Source organism: Anopheles coustani, chromosome 2 (genome assembly GCF_943734705.1).
Source record: "Anopheles coustani chromosome 2, idAnoCousDA_361_x.2, whole genome shotgun sequence".
Taxonomy (NCBI): domain Eukaryota; kingdom Metazoa; phylum Arthropoda; class Insecta; order Diptera; family Culicidae; genus Anopheles; species Anopheles coustani.
The window spans coordinates 42,306,959-42,326,091 of NC_071289.1; the positions used below are offsets into that span (position 1 = coordinate 42,306,959).

The 19,133-nt window shown below is 44.7% G+C and overlaps 2 protein-coding genes across 3 annotated transcripts in view; both read right to left on the bottom strand.

The window, feature by feature from the left end:
• Nucleotides 1-1,286: 1,286 nt before the first annotated feature.
• On the bottom strand, nt 1,287-4,901 carry LOC131266068 (glyceraldehyde-3-phosphate dehydrogenase 2). Its single transcript, XM_058268421.1, has 2 exons — nt 4,774-4,901; nt 1,287-2,691 (listed from the first exon to the last, which is right to left on the bottom strand). The coding sequence occupies exon 2, from the start codon at nt 2,645-2,647 to the stop codon at nt 1,649-1,651; it is 999 nt and encodes a 332-aa protein (XP_058124404.1). The 5' UTR covers nt 2,648-2,691; nt 4,774-4,901; the 3' UTR covers nt 1,287-1,648.
• A 2,897-nt stretch (nt 4,902-7,798) lies between these two features.
• LOC131266060 (6-phosphofructo-2-kinase/fructose-2,6-bisphosphatase-like) overlaps nt 7,799-19,133 on the bottom strand; it is a 67,345-nt gene continuing 56,010 nt past the window's right edge. For both annotated transcript variants that reach the window (XM_058268410.1, XM_058268411.1), the window contains 7 exons: nt 11,123-11,308; nt 10,474-10,553; nt 10,005-10,388; nt 9,794-9,934; nt 9,372-9,699; nt 9,168-9,295; nt 7,799-9,082 (listed from right to left, as the gene is read on the bottom strand). In XM_058268410.1, the coding sequence (XP_058124393.1) occupies nt 8,987-9,082; nt 9,168-9,295; nt 9,372-9,699; nt 9,794-9,934; nt 10,005-10,388; nt 10,474-10,553; nt 11,123-11,308 (1,343 nt within the window). In that variant the 3' untranslated portion in view covers nt 7,799-8,986. The remainder of the gene's footprint in view (nt 9,083-9,167; nt 9,296-9,371; nt 9,700-9,793; nt 9,935-10,004; nt 10,389-10,473; nt 10,554-11,122; nt 11,309-19,133) is intronic.

Consider the following 19,133-nt stretch of genomic DNA (forward strand, 5'->3'; position numbering starts at 1 on the left):
CTCTTCAAATAAACTTATGCAAAATGAAAACACCGCTTCGTGGAATTTATTGATTAATCATGTTTGCCAATGCCTATCATTTTTGATATACATATAGTTACGTTTCACGCAATCTAAGACAGGAAGCAGTTATGTAGTACCAGTTAACGGAAGTAGGATCTTCGCTGCGCCAGACCATTCCAAGCACCGTGTACCTGGCAGTAGCATACCCGGAGAAGACCCGATCGTACTTCGGATATGTTTCCTTAGTGCGGAACTGAAGCAGACGATCATGTTTGAGGGCACCAAGACGACGACCTGGACCAGAACGGACCAACAGGAACCCAAATAAGCTACCACATCATTCGTGACAGAACAAATCTTACCGATTAAAGGCAGGGACTTGCGCACAACACACGAACCAGCAGTCTGGTAAACTTTTGATATGTTGTTTTAAACCTGTCTGATCCTTTATTCAACACCAATGTTTTATCAAACTCATTCAGTACATTCCTATAGCTATATCAACGTATGAATTCATATTTTTGTTAACAATGTTAAAGAGAGTATAATATGTTATAAGATGCGTGAGTGCGATTCTCCCTTCTTATTGAAACAAATGTCTTAAAAAATCGGCTAAGCCAATAGGCATTAACTTGAAATAGTTTACTAATTAATATAATGCAACCAATGGAAATGAATGATCAAAGTAGTGTTTTTCGACATTATAACAATTGATAATAAAGACTTGTAATTATTTCAATGCTCCATCGTTTGAAATGAATTGCTCGGGGATCAACCATCGGGTAGAGATTTGATAAATTATTTTTCGGATGCTTCAACGCCGAACCAATAAAGCAATTCATAATTTATGTTGTGTTCTAGTAACGCTTTAGCAGTTAAATTTATTGTTTTATATCATTAATTCTTACCAACTAAACAGAACATTGGATTTTCTGCATGTGTGTCTGTGTGTCTCGTCTGTACCGTGTATGTATGTGTTGTGTGTCAGTGTTTTGTGATCTTTTCTGTTTTACATGCAACAAATAGGTTTGTAACGACCAGGCGCGATATAAATCGTTTCTTTGTTGTTTGCCGTTTTCTGAATTACTACGAGTATAATAATTTACGCAACTGCAGTTGTTAGTTAGCCTAGAGCGCTTCCGTTGTGATTTTGTTTTCTGTGCATGGCTCAACCCACATTCCCTAGCTCACCCAGTGAGAAGAGATGTGGGAGACGGGGTTAGCAAAGGAAAGTGATGGTGGTATCGGGAAAGATGATTGTGATGTTTGACTACTCCACTTCCACCAAACGTTGCAGGACAAAATAGTGCAAATAGAACCCAAAAGATCCTTTGGCAATAACATCGCACAATCTCCCAGCGATGCTATCGGTGGATCCTTTTCGCTACCTTACTAAAGTGGCAAGAGGATTGAAACCGCACCAATGAGCATTGATGTTAAAGGATCTGTGATCTTATGGCACTCAACGTCTTATCTCATCCTTAGGACGCCCCGAATGGTGTGTTTATTGCTCTTCCTTCCTTTTATCTTCGCCTTGCTTTCCCCATTTTACACAGCTTAGGTATGCGCTGCATTAGTATAGCACGTAGACTCTGTCGCCCTCTCCAGCGTCCTCCTCCTTACGGCTCTCTCAAGGTGAATGGATTTAATCCTTGGACTGCATGTACTTGATCAGGTCAACGACACGGTTCGAGTAGCCGTACTCGTTGTCGTACCAGGAGATCAGCTTGACAAACGTGTCGCTCAGCTGGATTCCGGCCTTAGCGTCAAAGATCGACGAGTGGCAGTCGCCGACGAAGTCGGTCGAGACGACCTCCTCCTCGGTGTAGTCGAGGATTCCCTTCATCGGGCCAGCGGCAGCCTCCTTCACCTTCTGCTTGATCTGCTCGTACGGGGCCGGCTTGGCCAGGCGGACAGTCAGATCGACGACCGACACGTTCGGGGTAGGCACACGGAACGCCATGCCAGTCAGCTTGCCGTTCAGAGCCGGAATGACCTTGCCGACGGCCTTAGCCGCACCGGTAGCCGCCGGGATGATGTTCTGGGCAGCGCCACGACCATCACGCCACAGCTTGCCGGACGGTCCATCGACGGTCTTCTGGGTGGCGGTGGTGGCGTGCACGGTCGTCATCAGACCCTCCAGGATGCCGAAGTTGTCGTTGATGACCTTGGCGAGCGGGGCCAGGCAGTTGGTGGTGCAGGAAGCGTTCGAGACAACCTTCATCGATGGCTCGTACGCGTCCAGGTTGACGCCAACGACGAACATCGGCGCATCGGCGGACGGGGCCGAGATGATGACCTTCTTGGCACCACCCTCCAGATGGGCCGAGGCCTTCTCGATCGTGGTGAACACACCAGTCGACTCCACGACGTACTCGGCACCAGCCTTACCCCACGGGATGGCCTTCGGGTCGCGCTCCTGGAAGACGGCGATCTTCTGGCCGTTCACCACCAGGAAACCGTCCTGGGCGGACACTTCGCCCTTGAAGCGACCGTGCGTCGAATCGTACTTGAACAGGTACACCATGTAGTCGACACCGATGAAGGGGTCGTTGATGGCGACCACCGAGGCACCCTTGGCCAGCGAGGCACGCAGCACCAGGCGACCGATGCGGCCGAATCCGTTAATTCCGATCTTCGACATGTTGTTGGTGGTGGTTGGTTTGTTAAAGTGTTAAAAACGACGAACTGTTCGGAGAGAGAAGACAAAATACAAAGGCATTAGTATGTGTTTCATTATTTTTCCTGGCATTTGCGATCATCAAAATAGCTTCAAGTTCAAGGCACACGGAGTGATTGTGAAGAGAGAAGGTGAAAAACGAATACGGCTATATTTACTTGGTGTGGATTTGTTTACTACGCGATCGCGTGCGGTTACTTCAATGCCGTTGAGGTTGCCAAAAATGTTAAGCGCAGATTGAAAATAGATTTCATAGAGTTAACTATCCACCGATGTATTTCCCTTTAAATTTTATATCTTTAAACTTGATTAAATTTTGACCACTTTCTTAAAAAAGACATCAATTTCTAATTTTGTCGTTATTAATGCAACAATAACTTGTAAAAAAAAAAAATGCAAATAGCAACCCATGCAAATCAGATATTCGTATACTTCTTATGAGTATATTTTGTAATTAAATTTCAAAATGGTGAAATGCTTTTTCCTTAACACGTTAAGCGCTATGCGCAAATTGCACTACTTTCCGTTCTGCCAGCGATTCGTAGAAACGCCGGCCTACCTAACGGGTTCTGTCGGTCCGAGCAGCTCGACGCCGGCTTAGGGGAAAGAACACTGTCGGCCCCATGGGCCCGACGTAGCGCTTAACGTGTTAACCTAACGATACGCGAAGTCTGTTACGGGAGGGGGCTTTGACCTGAAGGAAAGATCACAGACAGGGCTACTCCGTTACTTAACAGCCGGTTCTTCTGAGATCGGAAGACACTGATCATCGTAGCATAGTCTAAAAATAGCATACGGGCGACATGTCGTACCGAAAAGAAGGAACCTCTGTATGCGGATGATGGTACCGCCCGCCATCGCCATTCGTAATGGGGCGGTGTCCAATTTTAAGTCCATTATTCGGGAAGTGCATTAAGAGTCGTAGCTGGGGGTATTGACGATCATCTGCCTTACGTCAGAAAAATTGAAGGAGCAGAATGGTGGGATGCATAGCCAGCGCAAGGAGCATTATTTAATTAGAACACACCATTTCAACATCAAAGAATAGAGGAATTGTTATTGGCAATGTTATGTTTCACAGCTTACTCTTATAAAAAGAAAAGAAAGCTGTTCAAGTCCCTCCTCCAACAACTCCTACACCACCCAAAAAAATAAAATAAAATCGCGACACCGGCAAAAAAATAAATAAAAAAGCAAACTGCCACGCATACACGCTCGCTCGTGCCTAACCACCACTACAAGGCAAAGATGCATCGCGCGATATGAATAACGTTTTTGTGACCGAGAAGGTCGTTTGGAGGTCAGATGGAAAAATGCTCGCGTCGAGCGGCTTTTCTGATGCAAGTCGTCGGCAACTACTACACCGGATGATGCTAGGAGAGAAATTGCGTTCTGTTGTCGAGCCATCGTCGGGTGTTGATAAAAGCAGCCCACGGGCTGATGGGAATTCAATTATCAATTGATGATAAGAACCCATCCGAATGACTCTGGCGCTACGGATCGTGGGGAAGATGGGAGCAGAGCGAGTATGGTTGGGCAAGAAGGATGATCCAAGGATTGTGTAACAATCTGGCGCAATTAGCAATCTAAAGCATCCGTATAAGCACACCATCCTCGCCATACCCGTGTGACGATCTTTGCACAACAGGACGAAAGTGAAAGTTCCTAAAAGAGGCGTCCATTAAAGGAGAGGCCATTTTCCAACATTGGTTGCGAGGGAAAAATTGAACATCCATTTTCCATTCAATGGCGCGAATGGTGAAGCACAGGCACTATATTTTCACTTTCGCGTGCCATCTATTTATGTTCAATCGAAAATCGATTTTTCACGACTGTTCTAGGAAAGGGTAGCTCGCTTTCAAACTTATGCAATTTAACGCATCGAGCGAAAAATCCCAACCAACCCGGAAAACTACACCACATACACAGGATAAAAACTTGTTTCACTATTTCGCGAACTATTTCATACCACTGGAAACAGATTATCACACTAATTGACGTTGGGTAGAAGTGTGGAAAAGATAACGAGGAAATGCACTACTAGGGGGGGTGGCCCTTTACCAATTCCAACTCTAACTGGCTCTACTTACCGTTCCTGGTATTCCCGAGGGGTAGCTGTTCACACGTCGGCTTCTGAAAACCTAGTGTCGAATCAAGGGCAAATGGTTTTGTGTTAAATGCTGCTCAACCCGCGGTTCCGTCGCCTTCGATGGTGGTGGTTACACGGTGGAGAGTCGCCGGTCATGCGCAGTCCAAGATGTCACGCACACGCGCCAAGCACGAAACACACATCGGTTCAGCTAAACCAGTTCCGCAAACGAATGTTCGTGCATTTTCTAACCGTAGCGTGGAAGAACACTGTTGTTTGCGGTATTAATGAATAATAAAATAGCGTGCAAGCAATAAGACATGATGAATGCAAAAAGCCTTAAAACGCTACCCTTCTGAAGGTCTCTAAATCCCTCCTTAGCATACAACATGGGGATTCAGATTGAGAACCTCTGCATCCAAATCAAATTCGAATGTGTGTGCCGCCTCTATTCATACGACCGGCGTTTCGCGAACGTACCACACACATACTTTTGCCGGCTTAAAATGATTAGTTTATCCATTATTGTTTCCCTACAGAAGATCGCGGATCGGGCGCGGTTGTGTCGTCCATCTCTCGTAAAGAGTGCTAAAAGAAAATACCACCGAGGATCACGATCTTGAGCCACAAGATTTTGTTGGCAAGCATATTCGGTTTTCGGTATTTCTTTTAGATTAGGGTCGATCAAGTTCATGTTCGAGTGTTTTTTAGTTTTGTTTTGATTGTTCCTTTCATTCTTCCCTCGCCATGCCTGGCAAGAGTGAGATTGCCAAGATTACAGCATGCGGAATGACCCCATTTGACCCTTCGAGAATGTGCACAAGAAAGACACACGTGAACAAAGAATATTTTATGTTCAAACCGCGTGTGTCGAAATTATCTTAGTAATCATCATTTCAGTAGTTGGCCATGAATCGAACCTCAACATACCCGTCTGTTTGCATCAAATTTGTGCAATTCGTGACGAAACACACGCAATACACACGCAACCGACACCATCTGTTTCGGAACGGTATCCATTTCCCCTTCGTATAGCCTACTTTCGGGCGCACAACACCAACACGTTGTGTGTGGAAAACAACGGGAACAAAAAACTTTGAAAGATTCACTTTCCATCGTACACCGTAAACTTTTCCCCGCTTTTCACGCATTGGTGGTTGTGTTTGGCTTGGCAATTTCCTTTCGGCATCGTTTTCCTTAGCTGCCTTCAGAAGTATGTTTGACATTGGGCAAGGGTATTTGAGAAAGGAATTAAAGCAGTTATAGAAAACCACAGCATCTCACAGGAAATTTTAAAAATTGTCCATCTTCGGCCAAGGAAATTAAATAGGAATGGAACGAATCATCTGCTATGAGTTGAAAACATTCGACGACAGGTTGCACAAGGGTGAAGTCAATTAATGTTCGAACTTGCCCCCTCGAACAATTGCGTTGACAACAAACAACCTTTTCTATCGCTTCCATGCCTTCCACGCTTTGATAAGCTAATCTCTTGGTTTTGGACCCGCAACGCAACGCCATCGTTGAATGTTTATTTTATTTTTCCAGCTCAGATGGGGGCACGACTGTCGGATTAGAGTATGTGGCTGCTGATAATCGAACATCGTCCGTTCTTTCTTACACCAAAAACGATCCCTTATTTCTATCTCCATTCATTCTCCACTATGCATGCCGTACGCCAGATGACTTTCATTTTCGTTCCATGTTTCCAACGGGATTTTCACCCGGAGAGCACCGGGGTCGGTCCGATTTTCGGATGTCCGCGAGAATGACCTTTCTGCATGTGGTAGCACTATGTGCGCAAGCTCGCACAATATTTAATTTCTTCTTTCGTCGCAGACGAACACGCGTGGTGGCGGCGATAATAAATTCAAATTCAAGAGCAGCTCAATGTGACACCGCGCCTTCGACGTCACTGATGTTTTCCACGTTTTTTCCCTCCGTTTTTCGTTTCTTATTTTTGAGTTTTGTTCATACATCTTATAACTGATTTGTACGAACATCTGACGCAAGTTGTTTACAAACAAGTTGGGCGAGCTGATAGGAAACAAAGTTGTTTGTGCGTAATTTAGGTACCGAAGACTATTGTGAATATGTCGAGGTGATGATTTTTTAAATTAATTCATAACTCTTGCTTGATAGTATGATCATTATTTTATGAATTGTTCTTCAAGTCAACTTTGGAAGCCATGGTAACCGTTAAAATAATTATAAGTTATTTTTAGTTCACAAAAACGTAAACGTGCTTTGTACAACTCTCGAATGTTACATTTCAAAATGTTTTATGTTATTCAATAATGCTTAAAAAATGCATGACAAATTGTCTAAATTTATGTTTAAAGGCATCATTAATTTAACTTGGTAAGTGTAATAGCATTTTATTTAAAAAGTAATAAATTTACGAAAAACCATGAAGCCATTCTGATGGCATTTAACCACCCTTCCTTCTAGAGAGGAAAACTAATCCTGCTTGGTATAGAGAAGTGTGATAAAAGCGGAATGTAAATTACGTATTGATTTTCTATCGGAAAGGTTGTCACCGAACAGACTTCGAGGCATCTAAATTGTACCCTGAACCCAACGTTGCATTGCGGCCTTCCCAGGTTATCGCAACACGCACCGAAATAGAACACCGATTGACGTTCCCGATTTATTTTTTCTCTTTCTTCCGTAAAAAGTAATATCAAACCACACCGGCGGTTCAGTTCACATACGTTTTCCGACACATTTTAATCGAAGGAAACCCAACCAGTGGAAAAACGAGCAGCAGGAAAAACAAATGGTTTATGCAGTGAACCGCAAGCGAATGCGAACCCCCTAAAGTTCGGATGATTCGATTGGGAAAAGGTGAACTGACTGACGCAGATTTCGCCGTCGATCGAGGATCGAGGGACTGGCTTTCTTTCTCGTTCTATTTACGGCCTTTGGTGCCACGAAGCGTATCGGTTGAAAGATTTGTTTCTTTGAACGTTGTTTATCTCTATTTTTCTTTTCATTTTATTCAGTTATATATGTTTAAAACAATAGCTTTCTTACATTGTAAAAATAAACTTTCACTACCAAACTAGAACCTAACCGTTTTACGTTTTCTTTTCAGAACATGGGTGTGTTTGTGTCGATGTGAACTTTATCTCCAAACCTTTGCTATGATTATTCCCAACCCTCTGCTTCTGGTTTGCTTGCCCTAACTTTCTACTATTTTATGCCCCTTTCAGTGTCCCCCGATTGTGTACGCCTTTCTTTAGCATTTCAGTTGCAGATCCTTTACTTTGCTTTGCAAATTGATCATTGGTTTTTCTTATCTCTTTTCTTCTTAGTCATTTTTGTCTTGAACCCGGACATAAAGTTTAACTTTTTGTCTGCACGATTGTTTCATTGTTAATTTTGTTTTCTGTTCGTGTCGTCCACTCCGAGCGGGAGCGTCGCTCTTCCAAAGGAAAAACTGTTTCAAAAATGTAACATTCTGGCCCATTAAATCACACAGCTGTTTTTACACTTAACTTATGAAATGCACAATCATCATCCGGGTAAGGGGGTTAATTCTATCTCATTTCTTATTCCTCCAACCAGCTACCTGCCTGACTAAAACCTTTGTGTGTCGGTGGTCAACGGAGCGCACATGGGGCAGGATCTAATATATGTTGAATGGCAATTCAAAATGGTATTAAGTCACCAAAACAAAACAAGTAATATTGAACGATCTACAAAGAACTACCGTCCCTTCTGGTCTGCCACAACCGTTCATGCTTATTCGGTGCATTTCTCTATTCAATTTCCCTCTATTGCAAAGCGGTGCATTTTCTGGGTCTCTAATCTAAAGCGTGTGTGCTGCTGCGTAATCCCTACCTCAAAATTACAATCACTCGGTTACTTTTTGTTTGTTTGTTTGTTTTGCGGACCTTATTATCGATTTGTACAAAACTATGGAAGAACGGTTGAATTGGTTGCTTGTGCAGATTAGCGCCATTTTCTTGTTTTCAGTTAGCAACTGTTTTCTGTTGCACCGGGTATTATTTTGTTGAGCTACATTGTCACTTTTCTGTTTTTTTTTCGTGTTTCTAACTGCTAACAAGTGATGTTTTGAATTCAGCTGGGGTACGTTGTAAGAAGACAGGAAGGACTCCAATTTGATGGTGGAAATGTACAGGGAAATCGAGAAATTTCAATAGGATCGCGGTGCGTAATGATGCTTTCCTCTCCCGGTGCCTATCCGTTTAACTGATCGTGGACATCTGTTGCGAAAGTGGAGCGTCGAAGTGAGCCGGCACAGTAACGAGTGCATCGGCCGTAGTGCGAGAAGTAGAGCAATTCTATGAAAGGAAAAGAATCGGTTAGTATGAAGGGGTTGAAGTTTTGTTTGAAATTCAAATACTCAAATCAAATTTCGAGACTAACCTTCGGCTGGATACGATAAGTATCGACACATTCCACCTTGAGAGGAACCGTCTCTACCACAAAGTCGTACCCGTACGATCGCACAACCAGCAGCGTGTGAAGCGGAACGTTGATGTACGGTACATCGTCTGGTAGGAAGCGAGAAGAGGATTTTCATTAATTGTTTCCATCACCAACTTGCATTTTCCTTCCATCCACACATACCCGGTTTAACACCCTTAAAGTACGCCATAATGCACCGCAGCACCGCTTGGTGGGACACAACCAGAACGTCGGTATTCGTGAGCAGCGCTTGGACTACGCTGTCCACCCGTTGAAGAAGATCGAGGTAGGATTCACCGTGTGGGTAACGGTATTTGAACTTGTCCTGGTCGCGCCAGGCAAACTCCTGCGGGAAGCGCTCCTGGATCTCCTCGTATGTGAGGCCCTCGCAGATGCCAGCGTTGATCTCGTTCAGATCTTTAATGGCCGCCCGCGGCCCAGGGATGTTCTGGACCGTGGTAATAGTGCGTCTCAGTTCCGACGTCCAGATCTTGAGTGGGAGTATGAGAGACATAGCAGATAAATAAAACATAATCGCAAGTGGTTCGATAGAATCGAATATGGAAATCGATCAATTTACTGACCACTTTCGGTCGGGGGCTGTCCGGGGCTGAACCGGGGCCACCCAGCTGGCGGGCAAGTCGTTCGGCGTACTTCATGCCTCTTGGCGATAGATCAGCGTCTCCTCCGATACGCCCCAACACGTTGTACTCTGATTCACCGTGCTAAAAGAAAGCGACAAACGGAAAGATTAGTGTCCACTTCTTTTACAAAAAGCAAAAGATATTTGCCTACCCGGCTAAAGTAGAACGTCTGCTGGCGGATGACGGGACTGGCCAGCACACCCAGGATCGCCGTCTGGATTGAACCGCGTACTCCTCGAGCCGTCACGGAATGGAACATGGGATCCTCGGAGTTGTTGACCGTTATGAGCGGTCCCTCGGTGGGTGCGCACGGTTCGAACGCGGGCGAATGCCGTTCGTTGGCCTCCCGGAAGCGACACTCCCAGTCTGTGCTCTGGTCGAGGTTGTGATAGAACCGCACGGTATCGGCAATGTTTTCCTCCAGACACTTTTCGTTGCACGTGAACTCGATCAGCAGCTGGTGGTACACGGAGTCGGCACAAAATGTGGCCACCGCCTGGCGGGACGCCCGTGTCAGGTGCATTCCATCGATAATCTATTGGGAAAGGGATAGATGATATCAGCGATTAGTGATATTCGATTTCCATGCTCTTGTGGGCCATAATGGGAGCGTTTCTTACCGCAACATTATTTCCTTCCTTGAAGAAAAGACTAATCTCACGGAGCGTTTCGTTGGTCGCATTTTCTTCTACTGTAAAAACTGTTGGAATATGTACAAGATGTTAATTAATTATGGAGTTACATATTGATGGGCAGGGTAAAAGGTTTTTGTGGAAGCGAGTTGTCTAGCAAATTAAAATTTAGTCAAGAAAAATTGTCCGTGTGGTAATTTTTTTTTTTTTTTTTGCTACTACGATTTATATGGCTTCAAAAACATTGTCAGCAACAAAAACAAGTCTTCTTACCAGCACATTATAGACGGTATCCATAACATGACTGTGAATCTACCATTCCTTCCAAAAGCGAGAAAAAGGTCTCAACATTTACAACGCTTGCTTTCGCTCGCAAGTAAACAAACACTTTCGAGTACAGTCTGACCTTCAAGCGTGACATTGAGATCGTTTTCAGTTTTCGTGTGCCTGGAAAACATGACCGGTGGCCTAGCGTGGAGGACACAGTGGACTATTTGCTTCGTGCGTAACATCCACAACCCTCTCCATCGTTATTTCCGAGCGGATGGCAATTTTTGATCCATAGAATAATAATGTGTCTTCGTTCCGTTCGATAAGCACATAAAAATTAAACAATTCGTAGCAAAATTACGCTTACCTTTGGCGCTCTCGCCCCGCCAGCTCAGGTGGCGTGCGACTTTGTGCGAGGCAAGCGATTTCCCTCGGCAGGGCAACCCGACGATGGTCACGACGAGCGGAGCTCGCAGGGGACACGGTTTCACTGAACTCCCGGGTACTACTGCGGTGCCCGTAACCACCATCGTTGCAGGTCCGTCACGCAGTCCTGGAAAAAGGGAAAATAATAAAAGAACGGTGACATTAGCGAGAGTCCATGAGCAAAAGGGAAGCTAAGGATATTCGACGACGACGAAGAGACCGGCGGTTCGTTCATTGTTCGCGTGCAACTTGTGGGTCGGTGTGTTTTCAATTGTTTTTCCGACACAGTGTGCCCTGGCGGGGGTTGGACATTGAAACAAATCACGTCATTCGGCGACGATGATCTCAGAAAGCCACCCTTGCTGCCGTAATCAAATCGATTTCGAACATTTTACGCACATACACAACTGGGAAAATAAAAATTTACGAAAATAAAACCGCCCCAATCTAGCACTGCCCACCTCACTGGGTGATAAAATCTCTCATGATAGCACGCTCGCATGAACAAACACACCATCACAACCAACGTCTTCCTGCTGGCCAGAAAAAGACCTTCTAGGGCCGCAGAGTGGTAAACTTCTACGGGTCGGACAATAACCTAATCTGAGTAACCCGTTGCCAATGGCCCACACGCTGCCATTCGACCGCAAGTAAACAAAACGAACATGGGATGCACTGCACAGTGTGGAAGAAACCGGGTCGTTCGTGGCGGCAAATCTGGCGAAGCTGACGAGCTTGGGTTGTCAATGCGGTTTTGGCCATTTACTTGCGATTGTGCACTTATCATCGCCGCCGTTATCGTCGTCGTCTCCGTCAGCGTCATCGTCGTCGTCGGTGGCGGCGACGGTCGACGCAGCAGCAGCAGCAGCAGCAACGCACATCAGCGATGGTTCCGGCGGACAGCAGTTCATGTGTATCGGGAGCGATGCACAAAACTGAAAACAAAAGTGAAATTTCCACCGCGCGCCAGTGCTGCTGCGTCGTCGTCGTAGTCGTGGCGTGGCGTGTGTGCCAGTGTACCTTTTTGGTCGGTTCGGATGTTCCGTTTCGTTTCGACCGCTTGGCACCACCGCAATAACAGCGAAGGAACAAGAAAGAGAGAGAGAGAGGCACAGTACACTACACCATCACACACCGGTGCGCGGTACGGGCGGCATCAATTGCGCCAGGACTTTACGTTGGGGATGTACGCAACAAGCACGAGGTGAAGAAAAACCTCTTCTGCCAGCCAGACCGGCCTCTGCACTAACTGCGTGCCGACGTGCCGGGGCGAAAAAAGTGTGCGTCCGTGAATGTATGCGTGGCGCTGCTACGGGGGCGCCTGCTTGGATACCCCGCGGTTTGGCCCACGATGCGAGAGCAATACCGTCTTCTGGGGGCCACGCTCTAGGGGTGCGCATGTGTGTGCGTTACCGCCATCTCCACCCTATCTACCCCTCCTGTCCCATGGGCGAGGGGATGGTGCGTGCGAACCATGCCAACCGTCGAGAGAACCCTTCGGCGCGGGGAACAACGCGTGCACTATTCCGTGGAGAGACCCGTCCGGTTGCGAGAGAATGCCGCTCTCGTCGAGCCGCCGAAACGAAGGCAATGACCCACACATCTGTGTTTTCAGGTGGGCGGGTAATGATAACGGGGGAGGGTGCTGGGAGGCAGCGAGAAAAGGGATATACCAAACAAATCCGCGAGCGCCAACCGGCGGGTTCTACGAAACCTGTCCGCGGGATCGACACATTGCGAGTACTGAGGATCGCGAGTTTGTACGACGCGACAAAACCCCCCTCTAGCTCATGAGCAATCAGCTAAGAAAAACTTTATGTTTTCCACCCGCGGCCAAACCAATTGTCGACCGATTGCTGGAGGTAATTGGTTTTACAAATCGAAAAGAAAATAACCTCTGACCTCTGACTGAGGGGCGCTGGCGAAATATGCTTCCTCTGGCAATATAGTACAACAAGTCTGTGAAGTTTCGGGTAGCTGTGCAGAATAAGTGTTTAAAGTATTTACTGTAAAACCTTAGATTTGGGATTAGTTTGTGTCTACTGGGAAAACAAATATAGAACATGATTTTGCATCGGGGAACTGGTATCCAACCCGGAGGACTAGTTATTTCTATGAGGGAAATATTCAAGGCACTTCAGATAAACATTTTTCCCTGTCTGCTTGAAACATGAGTCGCAGACCCCATCGCAATGGGAAAACCGGTTGTGTTCTACATCTAAATTATGCGTAGGTTGCCTAGAAGGATTACAGCAACAATAAGCAGCTCAGTTGGTACAGTAAGTGACAATTCAAAATGATAAGTTAATAAGGTTGACAGAATATGTATGAAAACCAGTTCATACTAGTACAAACTATTCATTTGCGGATTACTAGAACAATTTGGGAAAATTGGGAAAAAATCTCAGCAGGATGATTTAAACATTCGGCATCTAAAAATACCAAAAAACAATCCATTCATGTGGGCATTATTTCCCGTTTAAAGTAGGACAGAGTACGATAATCTTTTATCCGTCCACATATTTTTGCACCAAATGATCTGAATGCATTAACGACGGAAACAACCCAAATGACCTCACACTGGCGGAAGGTGAAACGCTTTCACACACCTACCGACTCGCACAGCATCCGTTTTTTTACTCGAAGAACCAGGGCACGGTGAAAATTTCGAAAGACAAATAAATTCACTTCCCGCCGTATGACGTTCTTTTCTACGGAAAGAAATGAAAACACATCTCGGGCCTTTTTTAACGCGGCAAAGAAGAGAATGATTTGAAATGATCGTTTTTTGTTTGAGACGTTTTTTCGAACTGCTGAGAGAAAGTGGAATATTTTTCAGCCTCTTGTTGGACCGTTTTAAAACGTTAAACTTATGCAAAAGTCCCTCTCGCAGCAAGTAACGGTAAAAGGTTCTGGCGAGGGCAAGGAATGCCACCATCAGATCGGGTAGGTGGGGGAGACAAACAGGCATCCGTTTTGACACTTTGGCAGACAGACCGTCGGCAAGACGCCTCTCGTCAAGGGCGCATGCCAGGGTGCACCACGAATGGTTCTACCTTCCCTTTGTCGGATTTCAATGTGTAGTGGTTTGACCAAAACATTGTTGTGTGATGAAGTCTGGCAGGACGAGCCTCTTTGGACATTGTTTACGTATACCAGACGACAGTAATGTTTACTTTACTTGTGTTACGCCATTTCAAGAGCCGATGGTAAACATTTATTGTTCCCTTGATAAATCATACTCAATGATAGATACTTAGCTACCATTTGTAATTAGTTAGAAACTAATAGAGAAGAAACCAATCTCTTCCGATGAATCATTACGAAGCACACGAAGTTTTCTTTAGGATACCACTCGACCAGAGTGCGATTCCGATTGGACGACATGTGACGATTAATTTAAAACGGCAAATTTGGAGTCATTGACGTAAGCTATACCTCGATTTCCCAATGATATCAGTACCATTAAGGAATGGCATAAATTAAGCTCTCAAACGCGATTCCGTGTTGGACTTCAAAATAGTTGCTGAACATATCGATCCCGGAGCACGTGTTTAAGTAATACCGGATACTTGTTGCTCCGGCTAGTACGGATCTCCAGCGCTCGAGGAACGGACACTTTCTCGGTACACACCAGGGCCGTTACGGGGATCCAACGGACCGACGCCACGGTGGACTGGTTTGATAGGCGAATGAGCAGAAAATTTATTTATTAACCCACCGATCCACGAGACACAAGCGACGACGGAAGGAAGCGAACCAAGGTGGAAAGCATGTGCGAAAAACAGGGTGTCGTCTTATCAGGGAAACATCGTCATCCGATTCGTTTTCTCGAATCCCGGGGTTTCATTTATCGCAAAGCGACTTGCATATATCTCGGCCTATGTAGATTACTGACATTACTGCCACAATAACCGGATTTCGAACGAGGTTGGATCAAATATCAAATTTGATTTGAACGTTAATGGGGGGAAATGTTAGTCAGGGATCCACAGACCGTCGCCGCAGTTAAGCAGGGAATATGACCTGCGCTAAACGGCACCAAAGTAAAATATTGATAGATTTATTTTCAAATTTACAGTATTTTAAGTCAATCGGATAAAGTTTACCTAGTTCTTTAAAAGCTCATACAGTTATTGAATCTTTCTAATAAAATAAAAATCCCACATGATGTGAACCATAGCGTTTGATAAAAACTCGATCGAACGATCGTGCGCCAAACACATCCGCCACGAGGTACCGGTTGCAAGTCTGGGTCGGGAAATCGCAAAGGAAAAACCTACGCGACACTTGAGTGACTTTAAAACGATAAATTACCCCTTGGGTGTACCTTTGCCTGGCCACCCGGCCTTCGTGGCACTTACCCCGAGTAGCCCGTATTGCAAACCAGCGGATGATTTGAAACAAACCTGGCAGCCGGGTTGATGAAGCAGCCAAAAAGCAAGCAAAAAAAGCACACACATACCTCAACTCTAAGCTCCTTTAAACCTTCGTACACACGCATGAGGAAAATGGATTCGATAATTTCCTGATAGCAAACGAAGTGCACCGATCCGGATCGGCGGTACGTTTTCGATCGCTGGTGGAGTAAAAAAAGGGCTTCAAGCAGTTCCAAAAGAAAGCAAGGGAAAGAAACATGCAGTACATATTTATGCGTGTGTTCCCTGCAGTCGGACCGCGTACGGTAGCCTTTCGAGACGGTTATGTAACTGATCAAACGAAATTTCAATGACAATATGCGGCAGATGAGAATACTTATCTCTATAGCTATGGTTGAGGTAACGAAGCTTGAATAATTGTATTTCATATTTGTAGGAGAAAATGTAAAAAAACATTTTAAAAAAACATACACACAAAGGATGACATTGAAATGGAACTCAGTTCAAATTATTTTGGCAGTGACGAACGGCTTTACAAATTTTCAATATTTGCCGACAGTTGGTAAGCAATCTTTCTTATCAAAGAGCGACCAGATTGAACTGGTTGAGACAACGTAACGTCAACGTCAATGAGAAACGCGTAGCTTTCTAGTTTTTGGCGATATCAGAGATCGAAGCATAATATGGTGCCACATACCACATTTGCATGAATTAAATTTGAGAATTACGACTTGGCTGTCCCGCGGAAGTTTCATTGGGTTCTACTAAGGCTCTAGAGGTGCAAAACAGATGGCCTGCAAACAACGTTGACCTTCATTTGAATATTTTCTCTCCTACCAAGAGAAACCAAGAGATGCGCTGCTGCCCCTGAACTAATTTCCTTCGCAGACGAAGGAAGCATCTTCCTCGCAAGGCATGATCTTCCCGACGATGGAACCACCCTGCCGCCGGACTAATGGATGCCAGGGGATGGCGATAGTTTCGCCCGCTTAGTAGGTTAAGATCAGAATACATTATCGGGCGGGCTGAGGCTGTGCTGTCCGATTGGCTCACTTTCTCGTTCGTCGGGATGTCATTGAAAGTGAGCTCGAATGAAATTGCTGGTTGGCACTGGATAATAGGACGATCCTGATCAGGTTTGTGAGCTAATGAGCATTGCAAAGTGCATCATTTCATGGAGCCTTTAAGGTTTGTGCAGGCCACACGTCGTTGAAAATTTTCCCGAGAAACGTGGATAGTATATAATTTAAAAAAAGCTGGGCTTAAGATGCTAAAAAACAAATCTCCCATCGATCGTTCCTATAAACAACACCAACATCAAGCAAGGAAGTGGCAAACAATAACGCATGGTTGAGTTAAATGGAACTGATAAGTCCTGGCGAACGGCAACGACAACGGCAGCTGATTTCGAGCCTTCTCAACGTGCGTCCTGAAGTATGAGTTTTACGATGCTCTCCTTTCTCTGGCGACCCCTGACAGGGAGATCAAAACCATCAAGTGTGTCCACAAACATGGGAATTATTTTTTAAAAGTTGTACCAGTTGTTTACCGTTACCGGGTTCCACAATTTGCGTGACAATAAAACGCGAAATAAATGCGACCAAAATGGCCTGTGGGCCTTCTGCTCTCGTTCTCGCTTGCGGTTGTGAAACCATTCACTGCCTCCATTAACCAGACCATTCCGAAACGAACGGCATTCGGTTCTCACCATTTCTTTAGGTCATCGTATTGCCAATTCTTACCAGTTCTTTTTAGTGGCATATAACCATACAGAAGGAAAAACGGAAATTGCCATTCTAGGTGCTAAAAGGTAATGTGTTAGATTGATTGTTGCGAAAAGACAAAACTGAAAATTGCGAATTGGATCAGTTCGATTCCGCCGACCCTATTAACCCGCGTGTTGCGTTAGAAGCAAAAGCACGTCAAACAGATGCATCTGGTGTGAGCGGGTTATTATTGACCGCTTCAATTTGGCCTAGTGGCAATTGGTGCATTTTCGGAATACCACACCGTGTCTCACCAATTCCCCTCCTTGGCGGTTTGCATCTTTCAATCTGCATGTGGTTCACCAATCCCCTCACACGGTAGCGAGTTGTTGTGTTCGCGGGGGGTGATAATTTGCGTGGCCTTGCACTAAAGAAGGCATGCGAAAATTTTCGAACACAAATTAAAAGGTAAAAACAGATTGAAACAAGAGATGCCGCATGACGTTCACGTCCTCGGGCGGTCCCATCTCGAAAGCCGTCAATCCACTGTTCTCTGTCGCAAGCGCAAAGAAGCGATGCTGCTGCTGGGGATGTTTAGACCTGATATTAGATGATGATGATGCTAATGGAACCACTAATTCTTGGCGGCGGTGGGCAGTAAAAGTTTGCAATTGCATCGAACTGTCGGACCGTGGTGCGAAGAAAGAAAGGCAAGTAAACGAGATGCGTAACTAGGCTCCTTTAAATTTAATATCGGTTCAATGAATGATTTGGTTGAGTTTGATGAGTCCCACTTCTTACTCCTACATAGGTTTGAGAATGACGGAGTTAACATAAAATATTTGTAAGCAATAACCAAAGCAAATCACGAAGTGGTGGTATCAAAGTGACCCTTCACGAAAAATGACCAGTTTAAAGCAACAAGATTTTTTAAAAGAATAAAACTGTGCAATTCATTTCGCAGTAGAAAGGAAAGCAAGTTATATAATTTGTTTTTTTTTTCGGTTGCTCATGGTTCAGCGTTATTCCAGTTCCATTTGTTGTTCTCTTGCTACATGACCAACATAAGATTTGGTTCAGTTTTTGAGTAAATGGTAAAATTATTTTTGATGTCGCTAAATAATTTATTTGATGTACTGCAGTTTCGAATTAATCAAATTACTGTTGTAAAACACCACCTGTATCTGTTTTACCTGTTAGAGCTTTAAACTAGTTTTCCTTAAACAATCATCTCTTCAAAGATCGTTATCTTTACTAGTTTCGCAATTAACATTTTTGCTTTCATCACAAATTTCTTTGTTACTTGTCTTCTCAGTAACATTCGTCTACTCAGCTATTAAACCAAGTGTTCTATTAAAAACTACCCTAGTTTCATCAGAGTTTTTTTTGTATTTAAGATTTTTTTAACAATTCTTTTGTTAGTGCCACAAAATAGATTAGCTTAATGCTTTTCTTCAAATGGTATTCGGAAAAGTGGGTCATACGAAAAGATAAGTTTCAACTGATGGAATGCACAAATTGATTTAAAAATTGCGCAATAACACAATTTTCAACAAACAGGCGGTGTTATACATTTAAAACCACGGGTTTTGTTATAGCAGTGATTAGTACATTTTACCACTCGGGACACGGACACATATCATGCAACACGCGCAGATCGTTGTTTTGCTACAATTCCAGTGGAGGAACGGCGCAACATTCGTCCGGAGCGACACAAAATGGAGGGGAAACGATCGCGCGATCGTTTCGACCGGGACGGATCGTTCCGATCGTCCGGTGGAGCCAGGAGTTCGACTTTAGCCCTCGATCGTGACGGTCGGGTTTGGAGTTGGCGATTGGCGTTCACAACACAAGCGATTTTCAAAAT